Here is a 26,327-nt window from a genome sequence, read left to right on the forward strand (position 1 = left end):
GGCAGATGGCTTAAACCCAGGAGTTCAAGACCAGCCTGGGAATGAGACCCTGTCTCTATGAAAAATACAAAAATTAGCTGGGTGTGGTGGCGTATACTTGTAGTCCCAGCTGCTTGGGAGACTGAGGTGGGAGCATCCCTTGAGCCTGGGAGGCAGAGGTTGCAGTGAGCCAAGATTGCATCACTGCACTCCCGCCTGGGCAACAGAGTGAGACCCTGTCTTTTATTTAACAAAAGGTCTCTTATGGCCATTTACATTCAACAGTTCACAAACATTCTTTTTTTTTTTTTGAGAAGGAGTTTCGCTCTTGTTGCCTGTGCTGGAGCGCAGTGGCATGATCTCAACTCACTGCAACCTCCACCTCCCGGTTCAAGTGATTCTTTTTTTTTTTTTTTTGAGACGTAGTCTCGCTTTTTCACCCAGGCTGGAGTGCAGTGGCTCAATCTCGGCTCACTGCGAGCTCCGCCTCCCGAGTTCACGCCATTCTCCTGCCTCAGCCTCTCCGAGTAGCTGGGACTACAGGCGCCTGCCACCACGCCCGACTAATTTTTTTTTTTTTGTATTTTTAGTAGAGACGGAGTTTCACCGTGGTCTCGATCTCCTGACCTCGTGATCTGCCCGCCTCGGCCTCCCAAAGTGCTGGGATTACAAGCGTGAGCCACCGCGCCCGGCCTCAAGTGATTCTTATACCTGCCAAGTAGCTGGGATTACAGTCATGCGTCACCACGCCTGACCAATTTTGTATTTTCAGTAGAGACGCGGTTTCACCATGTTGGTCAGGCTGGTCTCAAACTCCTCACCTCAGGCGGTCCACCCATCACGGCCTCCCAAAGTGCTGGGATTATAGGTGTGCACCACCGCACCAAGCCCACATTCTTAATCACTCATTTCAAGGTTCTGTGCCAGATGATTTAAGAAAAGGCACTGATAAACTAATATTGAGTTAGTGTTACATGTCAGAGACAAAGTGATTTTACAGGAATAAGCTAATTTTTATTCTCTAGCAAATCTTTGAGTTGGGCACTGCTACTACCTCCATTTTCAGGGGATAAAATGAAGACTTGGAAAGTTTAAGTAACTTTTGAAAGATAAAAGCAAATTGAATTATTGTTAAGTATAAAACGCATCAGAACAAGTGGTGGGAAACACATTAGACAAGTAGGTAGGGGGACAGATCATGGCCCAAATGCCACGCTGAAGATTTTGGAGTTACTTATTATGTTGGTAACAAAGACACACTGGGGTTTTTGAATCCTGGAGGTGATATCCCAACTACTCTTAGGAAAAATTTCTCTGGCAATACTATGTGGAATAGGAGAGACTGAGAGTAACTAAAGAGGCCTTTGATGCAACGCCAAGTGAAGCGGGAGAAGGACTTGGACCAGGGTGGTGGCCGTGGGTGGGGAATGGAATAGAGCATGGTATGATTTTCTTTTAGGCTTTCCTTTTACGTCCCTTCTCTGGACCTTGTTTTTAAACACTAGCTTTTTAAACATTCTGCCATAGAGTGCTGTCGAGTTGGAGTTGCCTTCAATTTTAGCAGCTAAAAATTAAACAGAACAACAAAAAAGTTAAATTTTGAAAAATTGCAGTTGTCCATCAGTTATCATTTATTGTGAGGAAATAAAATGATTAAACTCCTAGGAGTCACGTGTTTAACCTGGAACCATTAGAATTATCTATAGTTCTAAGCCTTATTGTGCCACTAATAACTATCTTATCCAGCTGTGATGAGAGTCTTAATTCCTTTTATGGAAGTAAAAAATAACATAATTTCAAAAAAAGGTAACTGATGATTTTTCTTATGTCTAATCTGAATGAAATATCTATGGAAGAAATGCATTAATGTGACGTGCATAAGGAGAGAGGTGAGATGAGAAGAAAGAGAACGCCTCCTTGGTTTCTGTGACATATTTTTACATTCTGTAAGCATTTTCTGTGTCAACAGATTAGTTAGCTAAAGATTTGTAAATTATCCTGATAAATAATGGTCATTCTCCTCTTTCAGCAGATTTCTGCTCACAGCAGATCTTCTTCCAATGTAAACGGTGGACCTGAACTTGACCGTTGCATAAGTCCTGAAGGTAGTTCTCAATCTGATCATTACTTTGATAAAGGAAATCATGCATGGGAACTTGGTGCTCACCTAAAACTCACTTGTGCTAAGTTACAATCTTCCTAAAGAGGGATGTGATCACATCACCTATCAGCCCCTTTGGCCTTAGTAAGAGGCGGGGATGGGGGTTACTTCAAGATAAAGAAAAATCTCATTGTCATTAACTAGGCTATTGAAGCTTCAGATTTTAGTCTTGGGCTTTTATTTTTGTGGTGATCTGCTCACAACTTCTAAATATATTTCCTTTCTCTCAATTAGATAACAAAACTGTGTTTTCTTGATTTGGTTTCTTCTGTGTGCTGGACACTGGGACATGTAGTGAGAAGTGAGCAGATCTTAACCCTTCCCCCACATACCTTTTTGAGAAAGCTTTGAGCCAGGAATTAGCCTTAACAAGGCATCTATCTTATCTGGGTAGAATTTTCTCTACTAGAAAATCTTGAAGAGAAATCTTGAACATTTTGAAGATTAAATTCCCACTGCCATCCTCTTCTCCTTTGTTTTTTTTTTTTCTTTTTCTGTCATCTTGTATCCCCTGCCCCTTTCTTGAACATTGACAAAAAAGTTTGGATAAGTTTTAGTGAAATATCCTTTTTACCTAAGGCTAATCACTTATTTCACCTGATGTCTCAGGGATTTGTTAGGTTTATTGACTATAGGTTTCTGATTTCAACCAACAAAGTCAAAAGGAAATTGGTGATTCAAGTGTTCTATTCAGGAAATGTGCCCAGATATTTTATTTAGTTTCACCATAGGTTTAGAAATAAATGCATCACAGTTTACTATTTTACAAATATGTAGTAATCAGTATAAAATGCTGATGTTTTCTTTAGAATTTGCATTTATCCTTTTTGCAGGTGTGAATGGAAACAGATGCTCTGAATCATCAACTCTTCTTGAGAAATACAAAATTGGAAAGGTCATTGGTGATGGCAATTTTGCAGTAGTCAAAGAGTGTATAGACAGGTGAGTGGACAGTGAGGATAATTAATGAATAATGAAAATGATAAATAATGAAAACTGTATCATCTACAGATACAGTTTTCCTTGGAGTTTATTCTTAATTTTAAAAAGGCCCTTCTGGAAAGTCTCTCTTTGGTTTTCCCTGAGTCTGCCCTTGTGACCAGCCATTTCTTTCCTTTTTTTTTTTTTTTTTAAATCTTTTTTTTTTTTTGAGACAGAGTCTCGCTCTGTCACCCAGGCTGGAGTGCAGTGGCGTGATCTCGGCTCACTGCAAACTCTGCCTCCCAGGTTCACGCCGTTCTCCTGCCTCAGCCTCTCCAAGTAGCTGGGACTACAGGCGCCCGCCACCACGCCCGGCTAATTTTTTTGTATTTTTAGTAGAGAAGGGGTTTCACAGTGGTCTCAATCTCCTGACCTCGTGATCCGCCCGCCTCGGCCTCCCAAAGTGCTGGGATTACAAGCGTGAGCCACCGCGCCCGGCCTTTTTTAAATCTTTAAAAAAAAAAAAGGCAGGGTCTCACTCTGTCACCCAGGCTAGAGTGCAGTGGCACCATCATAGCTCACTGCAGCCTCAATCTCCAGGATGCCAGTGATTCTCCCACCTCAGCATCCCAGCTAATTTTTAAATTTTTAATAGAGACAGGGTCTTGCTTTGTTGCCAGGCTGGTCCTAGGCTCCTTGCTTCAAACAATCCTCCTGTCTTGGCCTACTGAAGTGCTGGAATTACAGGAGTGAGTGAGTGTACCCAGCAGGGATCAGCCATTTTGCATGCCCACAGGAAAAATATAATACCTATGTACATAGAGTATAAAACTGTTTTGTGTGCATTTGGGCTGAGATATATATAAGGTCTCATCATGAGCCAGAGAGGAATGAGAATAAGTCATTTTTAAGAACATCTCCTATATTTACCTGTGTCAGGCGTTGTTCTCAGGCTGTACTTGTATTAAATCACTTAATTCCTACAGTGATCCTCCCTCTCAGTTAATACTTAATGGAATATTCCAGTAGTTCAGGATATATGAGCTCTGACTCTGTTTAAGATCACAATCAGGCCAGGCCTTGTGGCTGGCTCACACCTGTAATCCCAGCACTTTGGGAGGCTGAGTTGTGTGGATTACATGAGGCCGGGAGTTCAAGACCAGCCTGGCCACCATGGTGAAACCCCATCTCTACAAAAGCAAGAAAAACAAAAAAAAACAAAAAAAATTCCAGGTTGGGTGGCACACGCCTGAAGTCCCAGCTACTCGGGAGGCTGAGGCACGAGAATCACTTGAAGCTGGAAGGCGGAGGTTGCGGTGAGCCGAGATCGTGCCATTGCACTTCAGCCTGGGCAACAGATCAAGACTCTGTCTCAAAAAAAAAAAAAAAAAAATCACAATCGGCCTACTTTTGCCTATTCCAGATTTTTTTATAAACAATATTCAAACTAGAAAAGACTCAGATTAGAGTCTTGGTTGAGATTAGAGTCTTGGTGTTTATAGGCTGCTATCCTTCCCATTCTAAGTGATACTTTTTATCATTTCTGGGATTTTTCCAGAAAGTTTTGGTAACTACAATTTTTCCGTTTTGTTACATCTCCAATGAAGCTTTAGTGCTCCTTATATTGGTACACAAGGTAATGCCTTGTTCTCTGAGTCCTTTTACCCAGCTGTTATACACAGACTGCCACCTAAGTAACAAAGTAAGCATCTAAAGTATGTCTTTTAAAGACTAGTCAGAAATCTGAGGCAGGATTTAGTTTTTGTTATAGGGAGAACAATTTAAGGACAAGTGATTCTTCCAAGCCAGGCCTCATCAGTGTGTACTATGACCACCTGGCAAATCCAGCTGTGCTTGAGAGAACACGTGTATTCTACGAGTACTGTGGTGTTCTTTATTGAATGGTTTTTCTATACTCAAACACATTTTTGGCATGTTAAAATTAAATTATTTTAAAGATGATTAAAAATTAAGTAATGGCTGGACACAGTGGCTCACGCCTATAATCCCAGCACTTTGGGAGATGGAGGCGGGAGAATCACCTGAGGTCAGGAGTTCAAGACCAGCGTGGCCAACATGGTGAAACCCATCTCTACTAAAAATACAAAAATTAGCCCAGTGGTGGTGGCAGGTGCCTGTAATCCCAGCTACTCGGGAGGCTGAGGCGGGAGAATTGCTTGAACCTGGAAGGCGGAGGATGCAGTGAGCCGAGGTTGCGCCATTGCACTCCAGCCTGGCTGACAGAGCGAGACTCTGTCTCAATGAATGAATGAATGAATGAATGAATGAAGGAATAAATAAATAAATAAATAAATAAATAAATAAATAAAAACATCAAGATTCTTATATCCGTGTGAATGATCTCTCTAGTGCCAGGAAAGAGCATTTAAAGGTGTGACTAACTTGGTACCAGATCAGATCCTAGCTGAAGTTTTGGCTGAGAAATAATGAAAGGGGACTTTTCACTTTTGAATTATGGGCTAATGTCGTTAATGGACTAATGTAAAAATATATTGATAATAACATTTTCTGTTAATTTGGTTTTTTAAAACTTTATTCTGTCTCCTAAGAGAACTATTTTGAGATTTACATATAGAAAGACTCTTTCTTGCCTCTCCCTGATGTAACAGAATTGAAATACTTTAAATATGAGTTTCTTAGTATTATAGTTAATATTTATGAAAGAATATTTAATTAACATACAGTATGGCTTTGTTTTTGTTTTTAATTTTTTGGGTACCTTTGTCCCCTGACTCCACTAGATATTTTCTTTAATGCACAGAAGAAGAGCCAAGTTTTTCCTTCCTGGGTCTGTGCTGTAAATAAAACAGGAATCGGCCAGGTGTGGTGGCTCACGCCTGTAATCCCAACACTTTGGGAGGCTGAGATGGGAGGATCGGTTGAGCCCAGGAGTTCAAGACCAACCTGGGCAACATAATGAGACCTTGTCTCTACAAAAAAAAAAACAAAAATTTTAAGTATAAAAAAGAAAGAAAACAGGAAGGATGGTATCTGATTTATGTCTTTAAATGGTCTTCCTCTGATTATTCCATAGGTCCACTGGAAAGGAGTTTGCCCTAAAGATTATAGACAAAGCCAAATGTTGTGGAAAGGTATAGTATGCATAACTCCTTTGTGAAAGAAACTAGAGTAACTTGGTGAGGTGTTTATTGTGAAGAAGGAATTTAAGTGGGGACTTGACACGACTATCATAGCAGGAGTAGAGACCAGTAATAGTGGGAAAAACAGTTAAGCTGTTTTATTCCTGCTGTTTTTCAGAAACTTTAATCCTAAAACAGTAAATTGATTTGATCTTGGTCCTAACTAGAAAATGTAGATTCTTTTCTCTGAGAGATACCTATTTTAACACCCAGCAACACTCAAAAGGTGTGTCAAGAACTGTGAGGGACCTGGGACTTTACTGGCAAGCTTACAAAGCCTTCCAGCTTCATATAAGCCAGCGGAACACAAGATTTCTGAGTCAGAGACAAAAGAATTTGTTACTCGTGACACAGCAGGTAGCATGAGCTTCATGCTTGCATTGGTTCCCCTTAACTCCCAAGTCCCATGGCAGTGAGGCAGAGGGGCCCAGCTGGATGATTTACACACAGTGGGTTTATGTCATAGCTGGGGAACTCTGAGCTTAGGAAACCTTCAGTCTTAGGAGGAGGTGCTAGCAATCCTGCCCAATCTTTGCCTCAGAGGAGAATATTATTTTCATTATCCTGGTCAGGAAACAAATCTGCCGTTTGCCCGAAAGGGAGACTCATCTCTGTGTTCCAAGGGTGTTTCCTGGACAAACATCCTTGGAAAGATAGTTTGGAACAGAAGCTGATGCATGATGAGCAGAAATGCTGTGAAGAATCATCTCCTCAATAAGATAAACTCTTTTCTTCTGTCCCACTCTCTAACTGGGGTTGGGAAAAGATCAACCAATAAAATGCTGCTGCAGTTACTGATACTTTAACTGTGTTTGAAAAAATAAATATTCCATAGCAGCGATGACAAAGACCTTTTTAGATTCCGTTCTGGTAACATATCAATTAAGAGAACAAGCTGTAGAGCTGCATCATTCAACACCAGAGCTACCAGTCATGTACAGCTACAAAGCACTTGAATGTAGCCAGTCTGGATTGAAATGGGCTGCTAAGTATAAAATACACACCAGATTTTGAAGACTTAGTACTAAAAAAAGAATGTGAAATACCTCATTAATATCTTTGTATATGATCACATGTTGAAATGAAAATATTTGGATATATTAAGTTATAATTTTAAAAACCTTGCCTTTTAATGTGGTTCTTGGTTAGAGTTACGTATTTGGATCATGGTGTATATTTATGCTGGATACTGCTGCTCTAGAGCCAGATTCTATAAAGTGTATTCCTGGCCCTGCCTCTTCTTGGAAAATTTATTTAACCCCTCTATTTCTTCCTTTAAAATGTGGTTATTATCAACACCTAGAAAATAAGATTATTGTGAAAATTGGTTGAATTAAGCCATGGAAAACAGAGAAGTGCTAGTATATGATAAGAATTCAACACATGTTAACTGCTAACATTATTAATATGCCAGAGGAGTTTAGAATTTATAATTAGCAGGATTTGATCTGATAGTTGTCATTTTATAGTTATGGAACTCCTAAACTGGTCTTCATTGGACTTCTACAAAGTAGTGTATTTTTAACAGGAAATGTTAAATATTCTGCTCAAATGTTTTAGAAAAATCTTCTCAGAACTCCAGAATGGAAAATCCAGGAGGCAAATTTGTCATTTACTTTTTTTTTTTTTTACCACACTGTGATAATTACTGAAGCGTAGACTGTATAGACTGTGCAAAATGCCCCTTTTCCTTTGAATAAGTAAGGTTTTCTTTCCCTTAATTTTCTTTAAATAATTTGATGTGCTTTTACTTATTCTTCTAGCAATATTACTAATGTTTTTCACTGTAATAGCCTTTTCTCCATATGTGTAAGGGTTCGGCTTTCGATGTGGTGTTGTGTGATTTAAGCAGAACGTATCATAATTTGGTAAGCCAGGTTCTATAGAACTACATTAAAAATTTTTTCAAAACAGTAAAAATAAAAGGCGCTATGGTAAGGATATGGTTTACGTGATTAAAATTTAAACAGCTGTTTCCATGGTTGGAAAAAGTCTTTGTATGCAAAAAATTTAGTCTAGTACACTAAGCGCTGAGGCAAATGGATAAGTCAGTTCTAACATTTGAATCTTATTTTTTCTAGTCTCTGAATGTCATTCTATTTTTATAATGCATGATTGAATATTTTTCCACTTTTACATTTTGCTTATCTAAACTATTTCCACATTAAGACTATACAAAATTATGATTTTAAAACTTGATTAGTTACAAATAAGTTTATTTTTCCCATTAGATTTTATTTTTAGAAAAAAATTATATAGAGAATTTTTGTTAATTTGAGGGAGTGGTATTCAGTCACTGCTTTGGAGTGTTGGCCACCTCTGCTATATACAGAAAATTAATAATGCTGAAAATAATATCTACTATTTGTTAAAATGTATTATTTATCCAGGCTTGGATATATAGGAACTTTGCACATTACCTTTAATGACTTGCAAAACAGATGCACCAGTTTTACAGATAAGGAAACAGACTCAGATTAAATAGCTTCCAAAAAGTCACACAGAGACAGAGCTGTGACTGGAATTTTGGGCTGTTTGGTTACACAGCCTGCACGTTGGCTCATCTACTGTGTTCCCTCTCTAAGTTCAATTTATTCATTTCTTCAGGTGATACAATACTTGGGGAACATTCTTACTCTCTTGCCTTCTGTTTGTTCATCCTTAATATACACAGGCATTGTTAGATTCATGTATTCACCTAAATTTTGGTGTGTATTCTGTCTGCAAGACACTGTGCTAAGAATAGGGTGATGTATAAATTAATACCAGTTCTGCAAAGAATGTTGGAGTTCAGGGGAAGCACGTGGGAGAGAAGTAGGTGACCAGCGAAGATGCTACAGAGGAAGAAGCATTTGGGCTGGAGCAGGAACAGTGGGTAGGGAGGGTTTTAGGAGGCAGCAGTCAAAGAGTGGCCTACCAGGTGGTCAGAACAGTCTGAGCAAGGGCCCAGAGGACAGAAAGCACGTTGGGCCCTTCTAAGTAGGAGATTATTACAAGAGCTGCATTGGGGCCAGATTTATAGAGGCTTTTGAGAATGCTATGGTATTTATAAATTTAAGAATTCTTCCAGTTCTAATATTCTCTTTCATGCTAAATAAATATCTATTGAATTCCCAGTGTACAAAGCCCTGAGCTTTCTGTTCTGGTGCTTAGAAGTGGTCCTTCTTTGTCTTCCTACTGTATACAGTTTTGCATTCATCATCTACATGGGCCCAGGCAGGACATAAATCCAGAAGTATATTTGGAAGTATTCGTTTCCTCAGGCTGTGGGGATAAATAACCACAAACTTGGTGGCTTAAAACAACCAAAAATTACTCTCTTACAGTTCAGGAGGCTGAGAGTCCAAAATCCATGCATCCTTTGGGGGTTTGGGGGAGAATCCCTTCCTTGCCTCCGAGCATCCAGTGACCAGCAGTATTCTTGGGTTGTGGTCACATCCCACCAGTCTCTGCCTCCATCTTCACGTTGCCTTCTCCTCTGTCTGTGTGAAACTTCCCTGTGCTTCTCTAGGAACATTTGTGGTGGCATTTAACCCTCTCCCCGCCACAATCCAGGGTTATCTCTCCACTGCAGAACCCTTCATGACATCTGCAGAACTCTTTTCCCAAGTAAGGTAATATTTCCAAGTTGCAGGGATTAGGATTGATGTCTTTGGGTGTCCATTATTCAGTCTGTTGTGCATATTTATCACAGAAATCACATGTGGTGATTTGTACATTTTCTCTCTCTCACCACTTTCTCCTCAGCAGTGTGCTCTGAGCAACACAGACGGCAGCTGTGAAGCCATTGTGGGTAGCGCAGTGCGTGATGTGTCTACTCCTTCACATGAACACTTTGGTACCTACTGTTCGTTAGTAACTGTGCTAGTTGCTGGAGAGTGAGGTAACCAAAACCTCCACAAGCTCTCAGTTCTAGAGGGTTAGTGACCAGCACACAAACAGTTGAAAGATGGTGGGATGAGAGCTGTGATTTGGGGCTGTGAGAGAAGGTGAGAGGACTACCTGACCCAGCTGTGAGTGAGCAGGGGAGGTGACTTAGAAGAGGGAAGGTCTAATCTGGTTCTGAGAAGTATATAGGAGTTTGCCAAGAAGTAAATAAAGTTCCAGATAAAACTATGGCTGGAATGGTGGCTCATGCCTATAATCCCAGCACTTTGCGAGGCTGAGGTGGGAGGATTCCTTGAGCCCAGGAGTTCGAGACCAGCCCTGGCAACATAGTGAGACCCCATTTCTACAAAAAAAATAATTAACTGGGTGCACACCTGTGGTCCCAGCTACTCAGGAGGCTGAGGCAGGAGGATTGCTTGAGCCTGGGAGGTTGAGGTTGCAGTGAACTGGGATCACACCACCGCATTCCAGCTTGGGTGACAGAATGAGCCTCTTCTCAAAAAAAGAAAACTACTTGTGCAGATGCCTAGAAGTCTAGGTAAGGGATTGGCAAGAGGAACAGAGAGAACTGAATGGATGAATGGATGGATTCAGAGGCCACCAAGGAGGTAAATGGGCAGACATTGGTGATTGTGGGTATATTATCCACCCACAAGGAGGAGGAGGAAAGGAGGAATTGGTGCAATTCCTGTTTCTGCTTGGGACAGCCAGGTTTGTTCGATAGGATGGAGAACACAGAGGAAAGGACTGCTTTGTGGGCTGGGATGGGTTGAGACAAGATGATTAGTCTGGTTTGAGAGAGTTGTTTTGTCTCTGTTATACTCCCCCCATCCCTCTCTCTTTGTACATTAAAAATCACCATGTCCAAAGATAAGGCAGTGTCCTTTGCCAAGTTAGCAGTTTTGTCATTTACTCTCACACAGAACTGTGGAACACTGCCATGAAACGATTCATATGTAAATTATTTGGAGTTAGAATCATGAATCACTTAACATATATAATGGTAGATAATTGAATAAGTTCGGTATGGCTCAAGACAAAAGTGATATTCATATTATATTTAGAAATATTCTCCTGGAAAGTTTAGTCTAGAGAGCATTTTTTACGTATTAGAAACAGACTACATATAGGTTGCACAAGAAATAGATAACGTTTGTTAACGATTTTTATGCAGTACTTTTATTTTGCTTCTGATGATGGTTAGTTTCAAAAGTGGATTGTTCCTTTATAGACAATTTTACAGGGACAGCAAGAGGTTGAGAAAGGCTAACAGCTCCCATGTTTTAACAAAAACATTCACTCTGTGCTTAGAATACTAGCCATTGTCAAGTAGAATTCAGTAGGCTAATAAGTGATGGTAGAGGAAATGTTGCTGCAATATTTGAAGGGTAACACTGCTGGTGGCCCTTAGGAGAAGTTCCACAATGTATCCCAGAAGACCTTCTGTTGTGCCTTTTATTGAAAAAGATAATAACTTTTGGGAGTTGTAGTCTCCTTATGTGGTAGATATCTTATTTTCTTCAATTTGAGAGAGGTTCTTGGGGTACTGGTGAGGGGATTATCTTACAGATATCACTAAATTAGCAACACAAACACAGCCCCCAAGAAGAGGCGAATATATACACTCTTCTAACTTTGGATAAAATGAGGAGCAGGGAGGAGAATTGAAGTGATAGATTCATTTAGCTTTAAAATAAAAAACCTATTTAATGACAGTAGCAACTGTTGTCTTTGCTTCACATGGAGTGGAATAAATTCATGTGCTTGTTTATACATGTTCACAAAAGTGTATCTAACCCTGTCTTTTAGTGTGATTGAGGATATGCTTGGTGCAGATGATCCAAAAGCTTCAAAATATGTGAATCAATGGAGAGGGTTTGCCAAGTCTTTTCTTTGTCTTTGTAACCACGAGGGGCTGGCTGTACAGCTGCTTCCCAAGGGAGGAAACGGGGCTCTGTCTGCTGCTCTGTAACTTAGACAGATGGGCTTGGAGACAGGTAGGAGAACCTGTTCTTGGCTTCCCAGCTGTGGTTTACTGGGGTCTAAGAAACACCATTCTTCAGATTTTGAAGCGTTTGTTGAGTCCTGAGCCAGTCAAAGACTTCCTAACCCTGTTCATTAAAAGAAGCATAGATTCTCCTCCTTGCACAAACCCTAGTGTGATTCTTAATCCCCAAATCAGTGTGGTGCTACTGCATGCTCTTATCTTTTCAAGGAATTAAATATTTTCAGCTTACAGCTATAATTTTTATTTTGAAGAATTCCAGCTTGGCATTTACTGAATTCTTCCCCTTTGGAAGGTGATAATATGTGTATAAGAAAGATGGGCTTGGATGTCAGAAACCTAGTTTACATTCAACCTCCAGTGACTGTTTCCAAGGATAAAGTGTTCAAACATTACACAAGTACCTTACACAGCTACTAACAAACAGTGAATGATTCCTAGTAAATGTTGGTTTCTTTCTTTCCCATACTTCTGTTGAGCAAATTTGCACTGTCACTCGCTAACATTTATTGAGTGACTGCTTGGACAAGCACAGTGCATTCAGTGCTCAAGAAACAAAACCTACCATGTGCAGGAGCTTGAAACAGATTTTTCTCCGCATGTTATTTATTCGTTTGTTATAATTTCTATTTCCAGCTATTGTCCAAAAGGATGAGGTGGCCCTTAGCTTCATGCATCCATGTGTAAAGATACATGTACACGTTGAGAGGTCTTAATGTCTCATTTAAAACACAGCAATCATTGTTCACGATTCATGGGTTGATGTATTAAGAATAATTCGTTAATTCTGTAAGTAAACATTTTGCTACAGTGCTGATCCCAACTGCATTACTCACCAGGATTGATAATCAGGTGGTGTTTTCAGAGGAGAAGTGATTAGAGCTAAAATGAGAATAGTGGTCCCCGTGGTACTGTATGTTTTCAGATTTCTGAAATACAAGATGTTAAGGAACATCCATCTGGTGAATGATTTAATATCCAGTCATAGAAGAAGAAAGTTCTTTTTCTTCATAAATTTCAGCATGAAATTCAAATTCATGTTAGTAACAGTTTAAAAACTAAAAATGCTTAATGCCAGAAGTTATATGCCATAAGCATGCCAAGTTTTCTTATAAGCCTAGTCTTTATTTGTGAGTGTATACTGAAATCAAAAAGTGGTTCTGGCTGAATTACAAAGCACAGAGCTGTGTGCTGAAGCTTTCATAGCATCACAACCTCTTAAGGAGTTAGAAATAATGAAGAGCGAGAAGACAGTATGCTTAATACACCACAGAAGCACCATGGAGCCTTTTGGGGATGTTTAGGAGTCTGTATCTTTTTGGTAATGTCAACAGTATGTTCACACTGTCCCTACGGGGACAATTAGGTCAGGTTTAGTTGTCTTTGTGCCAAGAGCAATGCTTTCTTTGGCATCAGATCCACAGGCTGTGTTTGTTTTGCTGTCCTCCAGGCCTTAGAGAGCAGAGGGTTCTGCGATTTCTGATCTCCTCTCTATACCGTTCATTTGACAGGAACACCTGATTGAGAATGAAGTGTCAATACTGCGCCGAGTGAAACATCCCAATATTATTATGCTGGTCGAGGAGATGGAAACAGCAACTGAGCTCTTTCTAGTGATGGAATTGGTCAAAGTAAGAGGATAGAGAGATTTTCTTGGTGCCTAGTCCCACAATTTACAATATCCTTGAAGGACCTAATCAGAAAAGTGTATTGCTACTTCGTAACTTTCATTATTTATAATCGCCGATTTTAGTGGCACTTGTGTCATTCTCTGCTTTATGCCAATGAGCCATCTTTCTTACCTTCATAGGATTGCACTGTTGATGCTTTGATACGTTCTTTTATGTATCCTTTAGGGTGGAGATCTCTTTGATGCAATTACTTCGTCGACCAAGTACACTGAGAGAGATGGCAGCGCCATGGTGTACAACTTAGCTAATGCCCTCAGGTATCTCCATGGCCTCAGCATCGTGCACAGAGACATCAAACCAGAGAATCTCTTGGTATGTCATCCCTGATTTTTCTGTTCCAATGAATGCCTCTCTTCCTTTAAAAGGAGCACATGCAAATAATGGCATTTTATAGTCTATACCAGTCCTACATTATGAGACTTTAAATTTAGAAAATTAGCAAGACTCATGTCAATGACCATCAAATACTAAAGGAGTTCTTGAATTTTTCTGCATTTGTTATTTACCAGATGTATCATTTCGTTCTCACTCTGCTATAAAGAACTACCTGAGACTGGGTAATTTATGAAGAAAAGAGGTTTGATTGACTCACAGTTCCACAGGCTTAACAGGAAGGCCTCAGGAGACTTACAATCATGGCGGAAGGTGAAGGGGAAGCAAGCACCTTCTTCACATGGTGGCAGGAGAGAAAGAGCGAGGAAGGAAGTGCCACACATTTTTAAACCATCATGTGTCATGAGAACTCACTGTCACAGGAACAACATGGGGGAAATCCGCTTCCATAATCAAGTCACCTCCCATGAGGTGCCTTCCCCAACACTGGGAATTACAGTTCAACATGAGATTTGGGTGGGGACACAGAGCCAAAACATGTCACCAGATATAAGAAAATACATTTTCATTTATATTTTAGTTGATGGTACTGACTTAAAGGTGAGCAGGAAAATTACTTTATAGGGCAGAAAATTGTGAAGAATATGAGACAGAATTAGAGGCTCATAGGAGACAGGAGTGGAACGTGGGGGTTCATTTATTTGCAGGGAATAATTTTGGAAATAGTCTAGTCCATTCATCTCAGCTTTACAGGCATGGAAACTGAGACCAAGAGATGCCTTTTTTTTTTTTTTCGTAGAAGTCTCTTTTATCCTATTATTCTACAGAATAAAAAGTCTTATTCTACTGTGGTACCCAGAGTTCTTCATAGTCTGATCTCAGTTTGCCTTTTCAGCTTCCTGTCCTGTTAATAACTCTTATCCATCCAACCCAACATGGCCTAAGCTTCAAGCCATATTGAACTCACCTTCATGGTGACTCTTGATAACTAGACACAGCTTGCTAATTGGGAACCAATCCTCATGACCACGTTATAGAAGAATTTTAGAGAAACTGGTTGGAGGATTTGACATTTACACTCCTCCCAGTCCCCCACAAACACACATGACATAGTTGGCTTCTTTATTTCCACCTTTCAGGGCTCTCATCCTCATTCCTGCTTAGGAGGCAAGCTTATCTGAGTCTTCTACATCATGTTAATCCAAACACAGATTCCTCCATCTGCAGTTTTTAGTTAAGACTTGACTTACCAACAGCCTTACACCTCCATTGCTTCTGTCCATACTGGTCTTCATTTGCAACGTCCTCTCTTCCAGCAGTGTGGTAAACCATTCATCTTGTAATACATTGAGCAGAAGTTAAGTCTTCTTTAACATCACCCTAGACTTTCTAGACAAAGTTCAGTCACAGCCACCTCGGGTTTCTGCTGCACTTGCTATGGTGTTGTGATCTTTATCATATACTTGTCTGCCTCTTTGGGATTATGAGTACCATGGAGGCAAGGTTTGTGTCTAATTATCTTTATATCTCCAGTGGCTTGGATGGTGCCACGTAAACACATAATGGACAGCAGAGTGTTGCTCACTGACCACTGACACTCACTCAGCTAGCAACTGGTGCTAGAGCATGAGCCTCTACAGCCTGCTGTGAGCACCACACAAATAACTGTTGAAAGGAATATGCATTGATGCGCAGCGTCTGAAGCCATCCTGGGGACTTTTTATTTTTTGGCTAATCTAATCCAGGGTACCCGTCTTTTCTTTTTGGTAATATCGTTTGATGATTTCTGAGTATCCATTTAAAAGTATGTGAAATTTTATCTCACTGTTTTCTGCCTTGAGGGAATTATATTTCATTTCTATATGTTCTTATTAGGAAAAGAAATATCCCTGCTCTGTGTTAAAAAAAAAAAAGGGGGGGTGGGGGGGATTGTGGACTTGGTTTTACGAACTCTAACAAGGAATGGAGACAGAGTTGTAAACCGAGCCTCAGGAGGAAAGTAAGGATATGGTGTTCTCTCCTCAAAACAGGCTTCTCGCCCATTGGGACCTTGCAGCATGCCAGGCTCCTCCACCATCGAACTGAGTTTGGCCCGGGCTTGGCAAACAAAGGCACAGGGCTTTCTCCAGGTGTGCCCAGACACAAACACCGGGGCATTCATAAGGATACCCCCTTGACTGTTTCCTGCCCTCCACAACCTGCCTTGCCCCACTGGCTCCAGTTACTGCATTCTCTGAAAATATGGGAGCCACAGGTTCCCAAGGAACCCCTGGAGCCAGTCTGTCCAGCAGCCCTGATTTAAGGCCCAGCAAAGAAGGTGACTGAGGTGCTTGTGAGCTTCCCTATAAACCAGGAGAGTCCATTCCCAGCTCACAGATCTCACTCTCACCTCCTATTTCTTCTCATTTCCACTCAGAGTTTCTTAATATATGTAAAGAATCTGACACCGCCTCCTTTTTTCTTGTCACACATCAAGGGTGGATAATGTTTTTCACTTCTTCAGGAGAATTGGCTAAAATTTAAAAAATTTAAAAGAGTAAGTAATGTAATGGGGATTGATGTCTCCAACATCAGAAGTCTCAGAATGCAATCAGGAAATCAGAGTCACACTCCTCATTGAGTCTCACCTGTCCTAGGTGAGCGTCCACCCCTTTCCAAATCTACAAGCAGCCCCCTTGTGTTAGCCCAGAAAGGGAGGAGAAGGAAGAAGAGGATAAAACTGACCTCTGGAAGAGGCGAATGTGTGATGTAGAAAGGCTCTGCCGAGCCTTCAGAAACAACCTTAACCTCATATATCTCAGTAAAATGTGTTTGCGATTGAAAACCTAACTAGATCACTTGGCAGTTTCTAGACTAGTCAGCAGGTTGGTATTGGCCTGGGAGGAGAGGGTGCCACTGAGATACTAAAAGTAAATACCCAGAGTGACTGTCGGCCTCTTCTTGCTCTAAGAACTAATTCAGTTTTTAAACACCAGAGCATTCAGACATCATCTGATTTGCATCCCTCTCTCCGGTAAGCAGCATCATAATTTAAAACCCTGCCAGTGGAGATGTATGGGTAGCTGTGTCAGGGAGCACAGGGGTGGCCGTTAATGCTGTGAGTTACAGCCTGGTGGTGCCGTGTCAGAGTTAACAATGAGAGACCAGTGATAAATTCAGGTTGTCCAGGACTCCTGGGGATAGGGGAGAGAAGAGAAGAGGGTTGGTTTCTCATATTTGAAGTCCTTCTAAATCATTAAGTTGACATTTTATTTAGAGAACATGCAGTGTTCATTTTGTATGTGGGATCTGCATTCCTCGCATTTTTTATTTTTGCATTCTGAGAGCAACTTTTGACAGAAGCATCTCACAGCTTGTGGTGGGGCGTTTGAACACTGCAGGGCTGGAGTTCTCACAGTTGTGATTGTTTAAATTCACTCAAAGTCTGTAAGTAAGTGCAGGCTATAGTCAGGGTTCTGGCAGGCCTATCCAGTTATTTTTCAGATACAGAATCTTGCAGAATAGTGCTGTGGAACGAATAATGATCCTGGCTGGAGCCCCTGCCTGGCCGTATGACTAGTAACGTGAGTGCTGTGCGCCTCAGTCTCCTCATTTGTAAAATGGAGGTAACAGTTCTCTTCCTAATTGCCCAGTGGGGTGGCTCTAGAAGTCCAGTGAGATAATCTTCGAAAGAATTTTGAAATCTGCAAAGTCCTTGAGAATGTCAGTTTCTGGGGAGACCTGAACTCTGCTAGAAGGCCTTTGGAGTCCCTGTTCATCTAGTCACCTCTTTATTAAAGGCAACTGTTTTTAAAGCAATGATGTGTGTGTCTCTGTATCTATCTAGAGAGAGATGTATGTATAATTTCTTCCTGCTTTGAGGACAGTCTCCCACTAAGATTTGAAATGTATTCATATTAGACATATTTGCTTCTGTGTCCAGCACTGGGGAGAGATGAATCAGATAAAATATGATTTCAGGCTTGTCTGCCCCTAATGACACTTCCCTTTTGATGTTTAGTCAAGGAATATCACTTGCACAGACATAATTCAGCAGTTATAGACTGTTCAGTCCCTTTCTATTTATGCTCCTGAATCTGACTCTGAATTCTTTATAGAGGATGTGAGAAACAGGACTTCAGGGGCTTCTGAGTATCTGACAGCAACCTCTGAATACCCTAGGCATCACTAAATGGAGTCTTTAAAATAAACACTATTTTTCAAAAATTGTACCTAATGAGTATATTTTTAAGTTGTAAAAACAAAGTAACAGTAACATTAATAAAACTTTTTTTTAACTCTCATGATGCAGACAGTTAGGAAATTGTGCTTATAACATTCTTATCGCTGTAATTACTTAGGAAATTTCTTTCCAAAGTCTGGGTTTTGGTAAAAGCATTATAAATTCTAACTATAATTATATCAGATTGTTCTTGCTAATGTTTACATTAAACATAATGAGTGGAAAGTTTTCCTAAGACTGTGACGTGACTAAGAATCTGGAATCCGTTACTTTAGGCTGAATCATTCATATCTTTGAAAATGTTTCTGCTGACTTGTGGGCTGACTCAGAGTTGTAAATACCTATGAGGGACTCAAAATCCTCATCATTACTCCTGTGGAACTTTAAAGTCATAAAGATATGTGTTAGGGATGTGTATTCAGTATATAAGACTGGAAAACGTTATTCAGATTCTAAAGGTGAAACATGTTCTTATTAAATGGATAAGGACATCACAGGTAAGGGAGGTATTTCAGTGCTGTCCTCTTTAAAATGCCTGTAAAACTTGGGGAATTACTGGTCTGGGGGAGCCCTGCGGTTCTCCATGCTTTTTACTGATGGCTATTTAAATCACTCCCCCTCATTAAGTAGCAGACTAATGGATGATGTTGCTAACATGCTTATCTTGAAAAAACATCATTTTCTAAATTTTTCTCCTTCTGTAATAGTGGTTGAGATAAATATCTGGTTCAGTAAAATATGAGACAAAGCAAACTAAATATGCTTAAAATAGAAAAATAGAAACAGGCATTACAATGAGTATAGACTAGGTCTCTGCAGCAATTTATTCTCTGAAATTCCATGTTTTCAAAATGGACATTCAAGAGACAAATAGACTATACACTCAGGTTCAGGATTGCGTGGTGAAACTTGAATTATGCTGTCATATGGACTAGTTTGCTTCCCAAACTATCCACTTAGAACATAACTTTCTAAAGTTATATTTATCCTGTAGTTTTGCTTATATATGAAATTATTATGAAGCCAACACATGTTCATTGTAAACATTTTAGAAACCACTGAAAAGTATAAAGAAAATTAATCCTTCATGCTACTGCTTAGAGATAAACTTAACATTTTTAAGTATTTTATATGTAATTTTGCATTCTTTAACTCTGCGTAATAGTGACTATTTCCCATATGATTAATATATTGGAAAAGTGCTTATTAGAAAGTATGTAATATTTTATTATGGTAATGTATCACAGTTATTGCCCTATTACCCATTTATGTTGCCCTTAGTTTTTAAAAGTCATAGATAAATTCTGAGATTAGCATCCTTATATATAACATTTGGGTCCCATCTCTATTCCCCTAGAGTAGATTTTGAGAAGTAGACTTATTGGGTCAAAGGTTATAATTGATATAAAAAATTTGCTATATATTGCTGAAATGCTTTCTAGAAAGCTTCTTTAAGCATAAACAGTCACGTCTCCACCAGCATTTTTAAACCTTTTCCAATGTGATAATTATCTATCAGCCAGTCCTTCCAGGAAATGGAAAGAACGTGTTTTATTTTTTTACTTTTTATTTTTTCTCCTTTATCATTACCCACAAGGAAGGAGCATTTATTGAGCCCTGTTCTGAGCTTTGTCTCATTTCACCTTCACACCAACTTCACAAGGGAGGTACTGGCATTATCTCACTTCATAGATGAAAAAATATGCTCAGAGAGGTTATGTGACTTTCAGAGGTCACACAACCAGATGTGTGGACTTGTTATGGAAGTTCAGGCTGCCTGATCCCAAAGGTCATTTTCTTTCTAAACCTCTAAGGTTTTCCCCTATATCATATTTGTATTTCATCATTGACTGTCCAGACAACAAGGACCCCATTGCTGCCCTCAATTTTATTTTCTGAACTAAACATGCTAGTCCCGTGGAGGTCACCGAGTGCTTTGGTGAACACTTAATACACCATTTCTTGGGCTCTCAAGTAGATCACACAGAGTAAATGCTAAATAAAGGTCAGTTTCTACCTCCAGGATTAGAGGCCTCTCTCATGTCCATCAGGTACACAGCCGCCTACACTCTAACTACTGTGTAAGCAAGCACGTGTGTTCATTGTACTCCTAGGAAAGGAACTTTCTGCAAAAGTGGAAAATATTTTTTCCAAATTTCACACAATTGTGCAAAATCTCTGAAGAGAAAAAAATTAGCACTTTAAAGCAACAAAGATAAATCATGGTGTTAGAATCACAAGGAGGGGTCGGGCACGGTAGCTCACGCCTGTATTCCCAGCACTTTGGGAGGCTGAGGTGGGCGGATCTCACGATCCTAGGAGTTAAAGACCAGCTTGGGCAATATAAGGAGACCCTGTCTCTACAAAAAATAAATAAATTAGCCTAGTGTGGTGGCATGTACCTATAGTTCCAGCTACTTGGTGGGGGTTCGGTGGGGGAAGGATTACTTCAGCCCAGAGGTTGAGGCTGCAGTGAGCTGTGGTCACGCCACCACACTCCAGCCTGGGCAACAAAGCAAGACCCTGTCTTCAAAAAAAGAATCACAAGGAGAGATCTCATTAGAGTTTAATAGTAAATGTATTTGTGTCCCTTCTGCCTAATTCCAAGAGCCCTCTCACAATTGTTAAGGAAAAGAAACATCATCTGATTGTTGGCTGATTTCTGTTTCAGGTGTGTGAATATCCCGATGGAACCAAGTCTTTGAAACTGGGAGACTTCGGGCTTGCGACTGTGGTAGAAGGCCCTTTATACACAGTCTGTGGCACACCCACTTATGTGGCTCCAGAAATCATTGCGGAAACTGGGTAAGACTTCTGGTGGCCCTGGTTAGTACTTTGGTGAGAAAGGTCTGTTTTTGTTGCTATTGCTGCTTATGTATACAGTTGGTGAGAAAGGTCTGTTTTGTTGCTATTGCTGCTTGTGTGTACAGTTGGTGAGAAAGGTCTGTTTTGTTACTATTGCTGCTTGTGTATACAGTGCCTCCTGTGAAGGTGGAGAATGGAAAGAAGTGAGAGTCTGTTGCCTGCACCATGATTTTGACCTCAGGAAGCAGACTTTATGCTTACCTGGCCAGATCCCTGGCCTGGACTTGTGTCCCAAGGTCACTCTTGAGAATATGGCAGTAGTCACCAAGACTGTGGTTAGGTTGGCAGAAACAGATGCCTTTTTCTAAAGCGTGATTCATTCATCTCTATGTGAAATGAAATGAATAATTTACACTAAAATAATCATTTTCCTAACAAATAAAGGCAATACTCCAGTACCATGGAAGGTTCTTGCGAGTCATCATTTCTCTCCCCTTCACCCACTTTGTTTTCCTAGCTATGGTCTGAAGGTGGACATTTGGGCAGCTGGCGTGATCACATACATACTTCTTTGTGGATTCCCACCATTCCGAAGGTAGGTGGCCTTTTGGACGACGTATTTGAATTGCAAATGCTCTCCCTTGGGTCCAGAAGCAGACACGTTGCTCCTGGAAGTCAGAACTGTTTGGTCACTAAAAATGCCAGTTAAAAATTACATAAACACCTTTCACTTTTTAATTTACAGCCTATTAATGTGTATACTCATTAGCATACTTTGGGTGTGAGGTGAAGGCCTTTGCTTTGTGTTTGTTGGTCCTCTGAGTTTCCAGTGTTCATTTTTTCATAAAAATAAACCCATAATACAGTGTCTACCGTATCCAGTTTCTCCATCTTTTCAAACCACCGCAAGATTTAAAGAGCCTTGTGAAGCAGTCCGAATCCTTCCAGGTATGTCGTCTTCCAGTTCTTCATAGTGGTCTCTCTCACTCAATTAGACAGCAGTTTTTATATCCTCTTTCCAAAGCATTCAAGTTTGTTCTCATAGAAACAGGATCTCTTTCTTCTTAAAATTCATTTTATTGGTTCACATGACATTTAATTAAGAATAGAATTACAAACACTTGTGGTATAAATAGGCCTGGGAATACACAGACTGACTGAGTCTTGGTAACCATTTGCTTCACATGGTGGGAGCAGAGATGGCCACTGACAATGGTCAGTGTGTTTGAGCAGGGCACGGGAGCACACTCATTGGCCTGGCAATCTTTGTGCAGGGAATGAGTGAGGGGCTTCAGCCACAGCTCTTTTGATGAGTTTCATCTCCCCCTCTGGAGCAAATGAATTACTCTGAAGCAGAAGTTCATCTAACCATGCATGTTCTGTTTTCTTCTGAGTTTTCTTGACTTCTTTTCACTTTAATCTCTTCCTTTGTTCATTTTGTAACTCTCTAGTGAGTAGCTACTGTGCGCCAGGCATGATTTTAAGTGCTAGGAATAAAGTGGTGAACAAAACCTGAGGTCGTGGTTTCCCTTAGGTTATTTGACTAGCCATAACAAAATATCATATACAGTGTGGCTTATAAACACCAGAAAATTCATCCTTCCAGTTCTGGAGGTTGAGAATTCCAAGATCAAGGTACTACAGATTTGGTGACTGTTGAGGGCTCACTTCCTGGTTCATAGAGAGCCGTCTCCTCACTCTAACCATATGCAGTGGAAAGGGCAAGGGAATCTCTGGGGTCTTTTGTAAGGGCCCTAATCTTATTCATGAGAGCTCCACCCCTAACAATAGCATGGCTGCCCAAAGGTCCCATCTCCTACTACCATCACATTGGGCATTAGGTTTCAGCATGTGAATTTTGGGGAGACATGAACATTTAGCCTATGGCTTGGTGTTTACAGTGTTGTACTGGATCAGTAAGTGAAAAATGGTTTTATCTTCTTTTCCCTCCAACATTTTATTATGAAAACTTTCAAACATACAGACAAGTTGATTATCTTTTTAAAATTCTCAGTTTTCCCATTGCGTTGAATAGTTTTCTAATTGGCATTGCAGTAAACATAAGACTGACAGATGTTAGTCTCTACTTTTGAAAGCCTTATGCTATAGATAAAGACACACCTCACAAGACTATTGATCAAAGAGAATAAGCAGAGCATGAGGGAGTGCTTAGTTCAGGGCTGGAAATCACAAGGATGTAGCATTCATGAAAGATGTAGCATTTGAGTGAGACCTTTGTGGTATTAGTGGAGTTTTTATAGGTGGAAAGATATTTCCATCTGGCCGTCGACATCGTGGCCTTCCACCAAAGTCATTGACTAGGTGGGTTACACAGACTGTGGAATTACTGTACATTTCAGTTAGCTTTTGCTGAGTAGCAAACTACCCCTGAAGTTAGGAGTGTGAAACAATTGCATAGATCAGTTGAGTGAATCTTCTGAGCTGGCTGGCTCAGTGGGGGCTTGATGCTCTAGGATGGCCCCACTTGCACCCCTGGTAGATTGCTCAGTGTCCACTGGGACAAGAGAGATGACTTGGCCCTGTGCTTTCATCATGCAGGGGATGTCCTGGGCTTCCATAAGAGTGGATGTAAGATTCCCCAAAGCAGCCAGAGACAGGGCAAGTTCCACTCCCTGAGCACTTCCTCAGCCTCTGCTCACCTCACACTTGATGTGCCGTTAAGCAAATCAAGTCAAACAACTAACCCGAGAGTAAATGTGGGAGAAAATGAGCTAAGTATATAGTGGGAAGGGAATAATTTGTGGCCATTTTTAAAGTCACACCGGGCCTTGGCTGGTCTCAGTGATGTCATGTTTTGGGAGTTGGTCAAGTGGAGAAGGGGAATGCATCTTGATGACAGGTGATCCTGGGCCAGTTACAGCAGAGTTCCCTTCCCTGGCTAACCCAAGCTGGGATCAGCTGGGAAAGGGTCTTGGGGGATGAGTTTGAGAGGACTGTGTGCTCACAACTCCCTCTAGTGTTTGCAGTTGCCGGTGCAGCCTGAGAGTTTTTTCTTTCACTGCTTTTTACTTTTTAACAAAAGTGAGACTCAAATTGAAGAGGATGCATTTATCATGGGTTGATACTGAACGGGGAGCAGCTTTTTTGTGGGGTCTAGAGATAAGTTTGGCTAATCAAAAGCAATAAAGCTACATTCTGAAAGCTGCTGCCCTAATATGCTGCCTTCAGAAGCAGGTCATAGACCTCCAGGTAGCTTTTAAAAATTAAGACAGCACTTTCCCTCTTTTATATCATATTGTGATGAAAGAGAATCTGTAATGTTAAACACATGTTACCTAAGTGTCTTCATGGCATACAGCGACATTCTGGGTAGATTTTATAACGTACTATAATACAGAAATGTATGTCATTAATTACAGACATGGTACTTTAAATTATGGTAAATAAGTTTGGTATAAAATAGATTGTCTACATTTGTACTTTAAAGTCCTTCACATATTTCAAAATAGTCTTTTTGTTTTATACAAAAGACAACTTTAACCCAAAGCATTTAAACTAAAATTGTTATTTGGAATTTACAGTTTTAGCTTCTCTGACTGTAGCATCTTTCATTCTTTCTTCTTCAGGCTTTTCAGGTTTTAGTTGTAGTTTGACATGTGTTCTCTTTCTAGTCTTTTTTTTTTTTTCTTTTTTATAGGCAGGATCTTGCTCTGTCACCCAGGCTGGTGTGATCACAGCCCACTCCAGGCTCAAGGAATCCTCCCACGTCAGCCTCCCAAGTAGCTGGGACTACAAGCACACACCACCATGCCCAGCTTTTTTTTTTTTTTTTTTTTTAAGAGATAGGGTCTCACTTTGTTGCCCAGTCTGTAAATTTTATTTTTTAATCTTTTTAATTTATTTTTTAAGAGACAGGGTGTCTGTTGACCAGGCTGGAGTGTAGTGGTGCAATCACAGCTCACTGCAGTCTCCAACTCCTGGCTCAAGCAGTCCTCCTCCCTCAGCCTCCTGAGTAGCTGAGACCACATGTGTGCACCACTATATTGCACTAGTTGTTGAAGTTTTTCGTTGAGATGGGGTCTTGCAGTGTTGTCCAGGCTGGTCTTGAACTCCTAGCTTCAGGCAGTCCTCCCACTCTAGCCTCTCAAAGTGTTGAGATTATAGTTGTGAGCCACTGTGCCTGGGCCATTTCCTTCTAGTCTTTTTCAATATCAGATTGATCATTACCGAGAAGTAGATTGGTTTTTCAGAGGCACCCAAAATTTTAGTTGTTGTCTAAGCAAGTCTGCTCTTAGGGTCACTGACAAAAAGTATTATTTGTATGACTATACTGAAATTTTTGTTTCTCTTAAAACACACACAAAGTGCTCTAAGTGGAATGTTTGAACATCATTTGGGAAATAGCTTACAACATTTTCAGGTTTACCTTTTCTGAATTATAATGCTTTGTCATTGAAAAGAGAGCGTGTGCACAAACTCTTTTGTTATTTTTCAAGTTTTTCTTAACAGACATTTTTAGACTTACAGCACCTTGGTCCAAAGGCTATATTGTTTTAGAATTTAAAAATGCCATGAAGGATCTCAGCCAGATTGTGGAGTATCAGTGTGATACCAAATCCAGTGTGGATTTAATCAGAGCAGCTTTTCTTACATGACTGCTAAGAAAGATAAATTAGCTTTCTGTTTTTCTAGTGCGGGGCAGGCCCCAACTGTCAAAGCTCTTGCAACTAACAGTGGATACTTCAGGGTCCCATTCTCATTGCTGAGACACCCTATGGTTTTGTTTGTTGACTCAGGGTATTTTGCCAAGAACCAGCTGCTATAAATGACTGCTGTGCACACACTTCCAGCTTTTTAGCTATTTATTAACAAAATAAAAGCTATATAGATTAACAAAATAAAAGATATTTGAGATTCCAGAAAAAATAAGGGAGAGGTGAGTGGAATAATAGATAAGGGTGACTGAAAAGAATGATTGTGGAAATAGCTCATTTTTAATATCCTTTTCTAGCATCATGTGTTGAAGCCCTCTGGTTTTCTTAAGTTTTCCACTAAATCTAATAATCTTAGATGTATTCTGTACTCACTTTGAAGGAGCAGCAAGCTGAATTCACTCAGCAAGGAAATAACAGTGAAAAGGAAAGAAAACATTTTGACACTAAGAAACGTGTGTGCATTCATAGGAAATCACTCTTCGGGA

General features: G+C 40.3%; 1 protein-coding gene across 6 annotated transcripts in view; it reads left to right on the forward strand.

Moving 5' to 3' along the window:
• DCLK2 (doublecortin like kinase 2) overlaps positions 1 to 26,327 on the forward strand; it is a 180,984-nt gene that overhangs the window by 141,840 nt on the left and 12,817 nt on the right. For 3 of the 6 annotated variants that reach the window (XM_055276101.1, XM_055276104.1, XM_055276106.2), the window contains 7 exons: positions 2,009 to 2,084; positions 2,974 to 3,082; positions 6,117 to 6,174; positions 13,627 to 13,746; positions 13,972 to 14,118; positions 21,033 to 21,166; positions 21,684 to 21,761. In XM_055276101.1, coding sequence (XP_055132076.1) covers positions 2,009 to 2,084; positions 2,974 to 3,082; positions 6,117 to 6,174; positions 13,627 to 13,746; positions 13,972 to 14,118; positions 21,033 to 21,166; positions 21,684 to 21,761 — 722 coding nt within the window. The remainder of the gene's footprint in view (positions 1 to 2,008; positions 2,085 to 2,973; positions 3,083 to 6,116; positions 6,175 to 13,626; positions 13,747 to 13,971; positions 14,119 to 21,032; positions 21,167 to 21,683; positions 21,762 to 26,327) is intronic. The other 3 variants (XM_055276105.1, XM_055276102.2, XM_055276107.2) reach the window with 2 other exon arrangements.

This window comes from Symphalangus syndactylus, chromosome 4, assembly GCF_028878055.3.
Source record: "Symphalangus syndactylus isolate Jambi chromosome 4, NHGRI_mSymSyn1-v2.1_pri, whole genome shotgun sequence".
Taxonomy (NCBI): Eukaryota; Metazoa; Chordata; class Mammalia; order Primates; family Hylobatidae; genus Symphalangus; species Symphalangus syndactylus.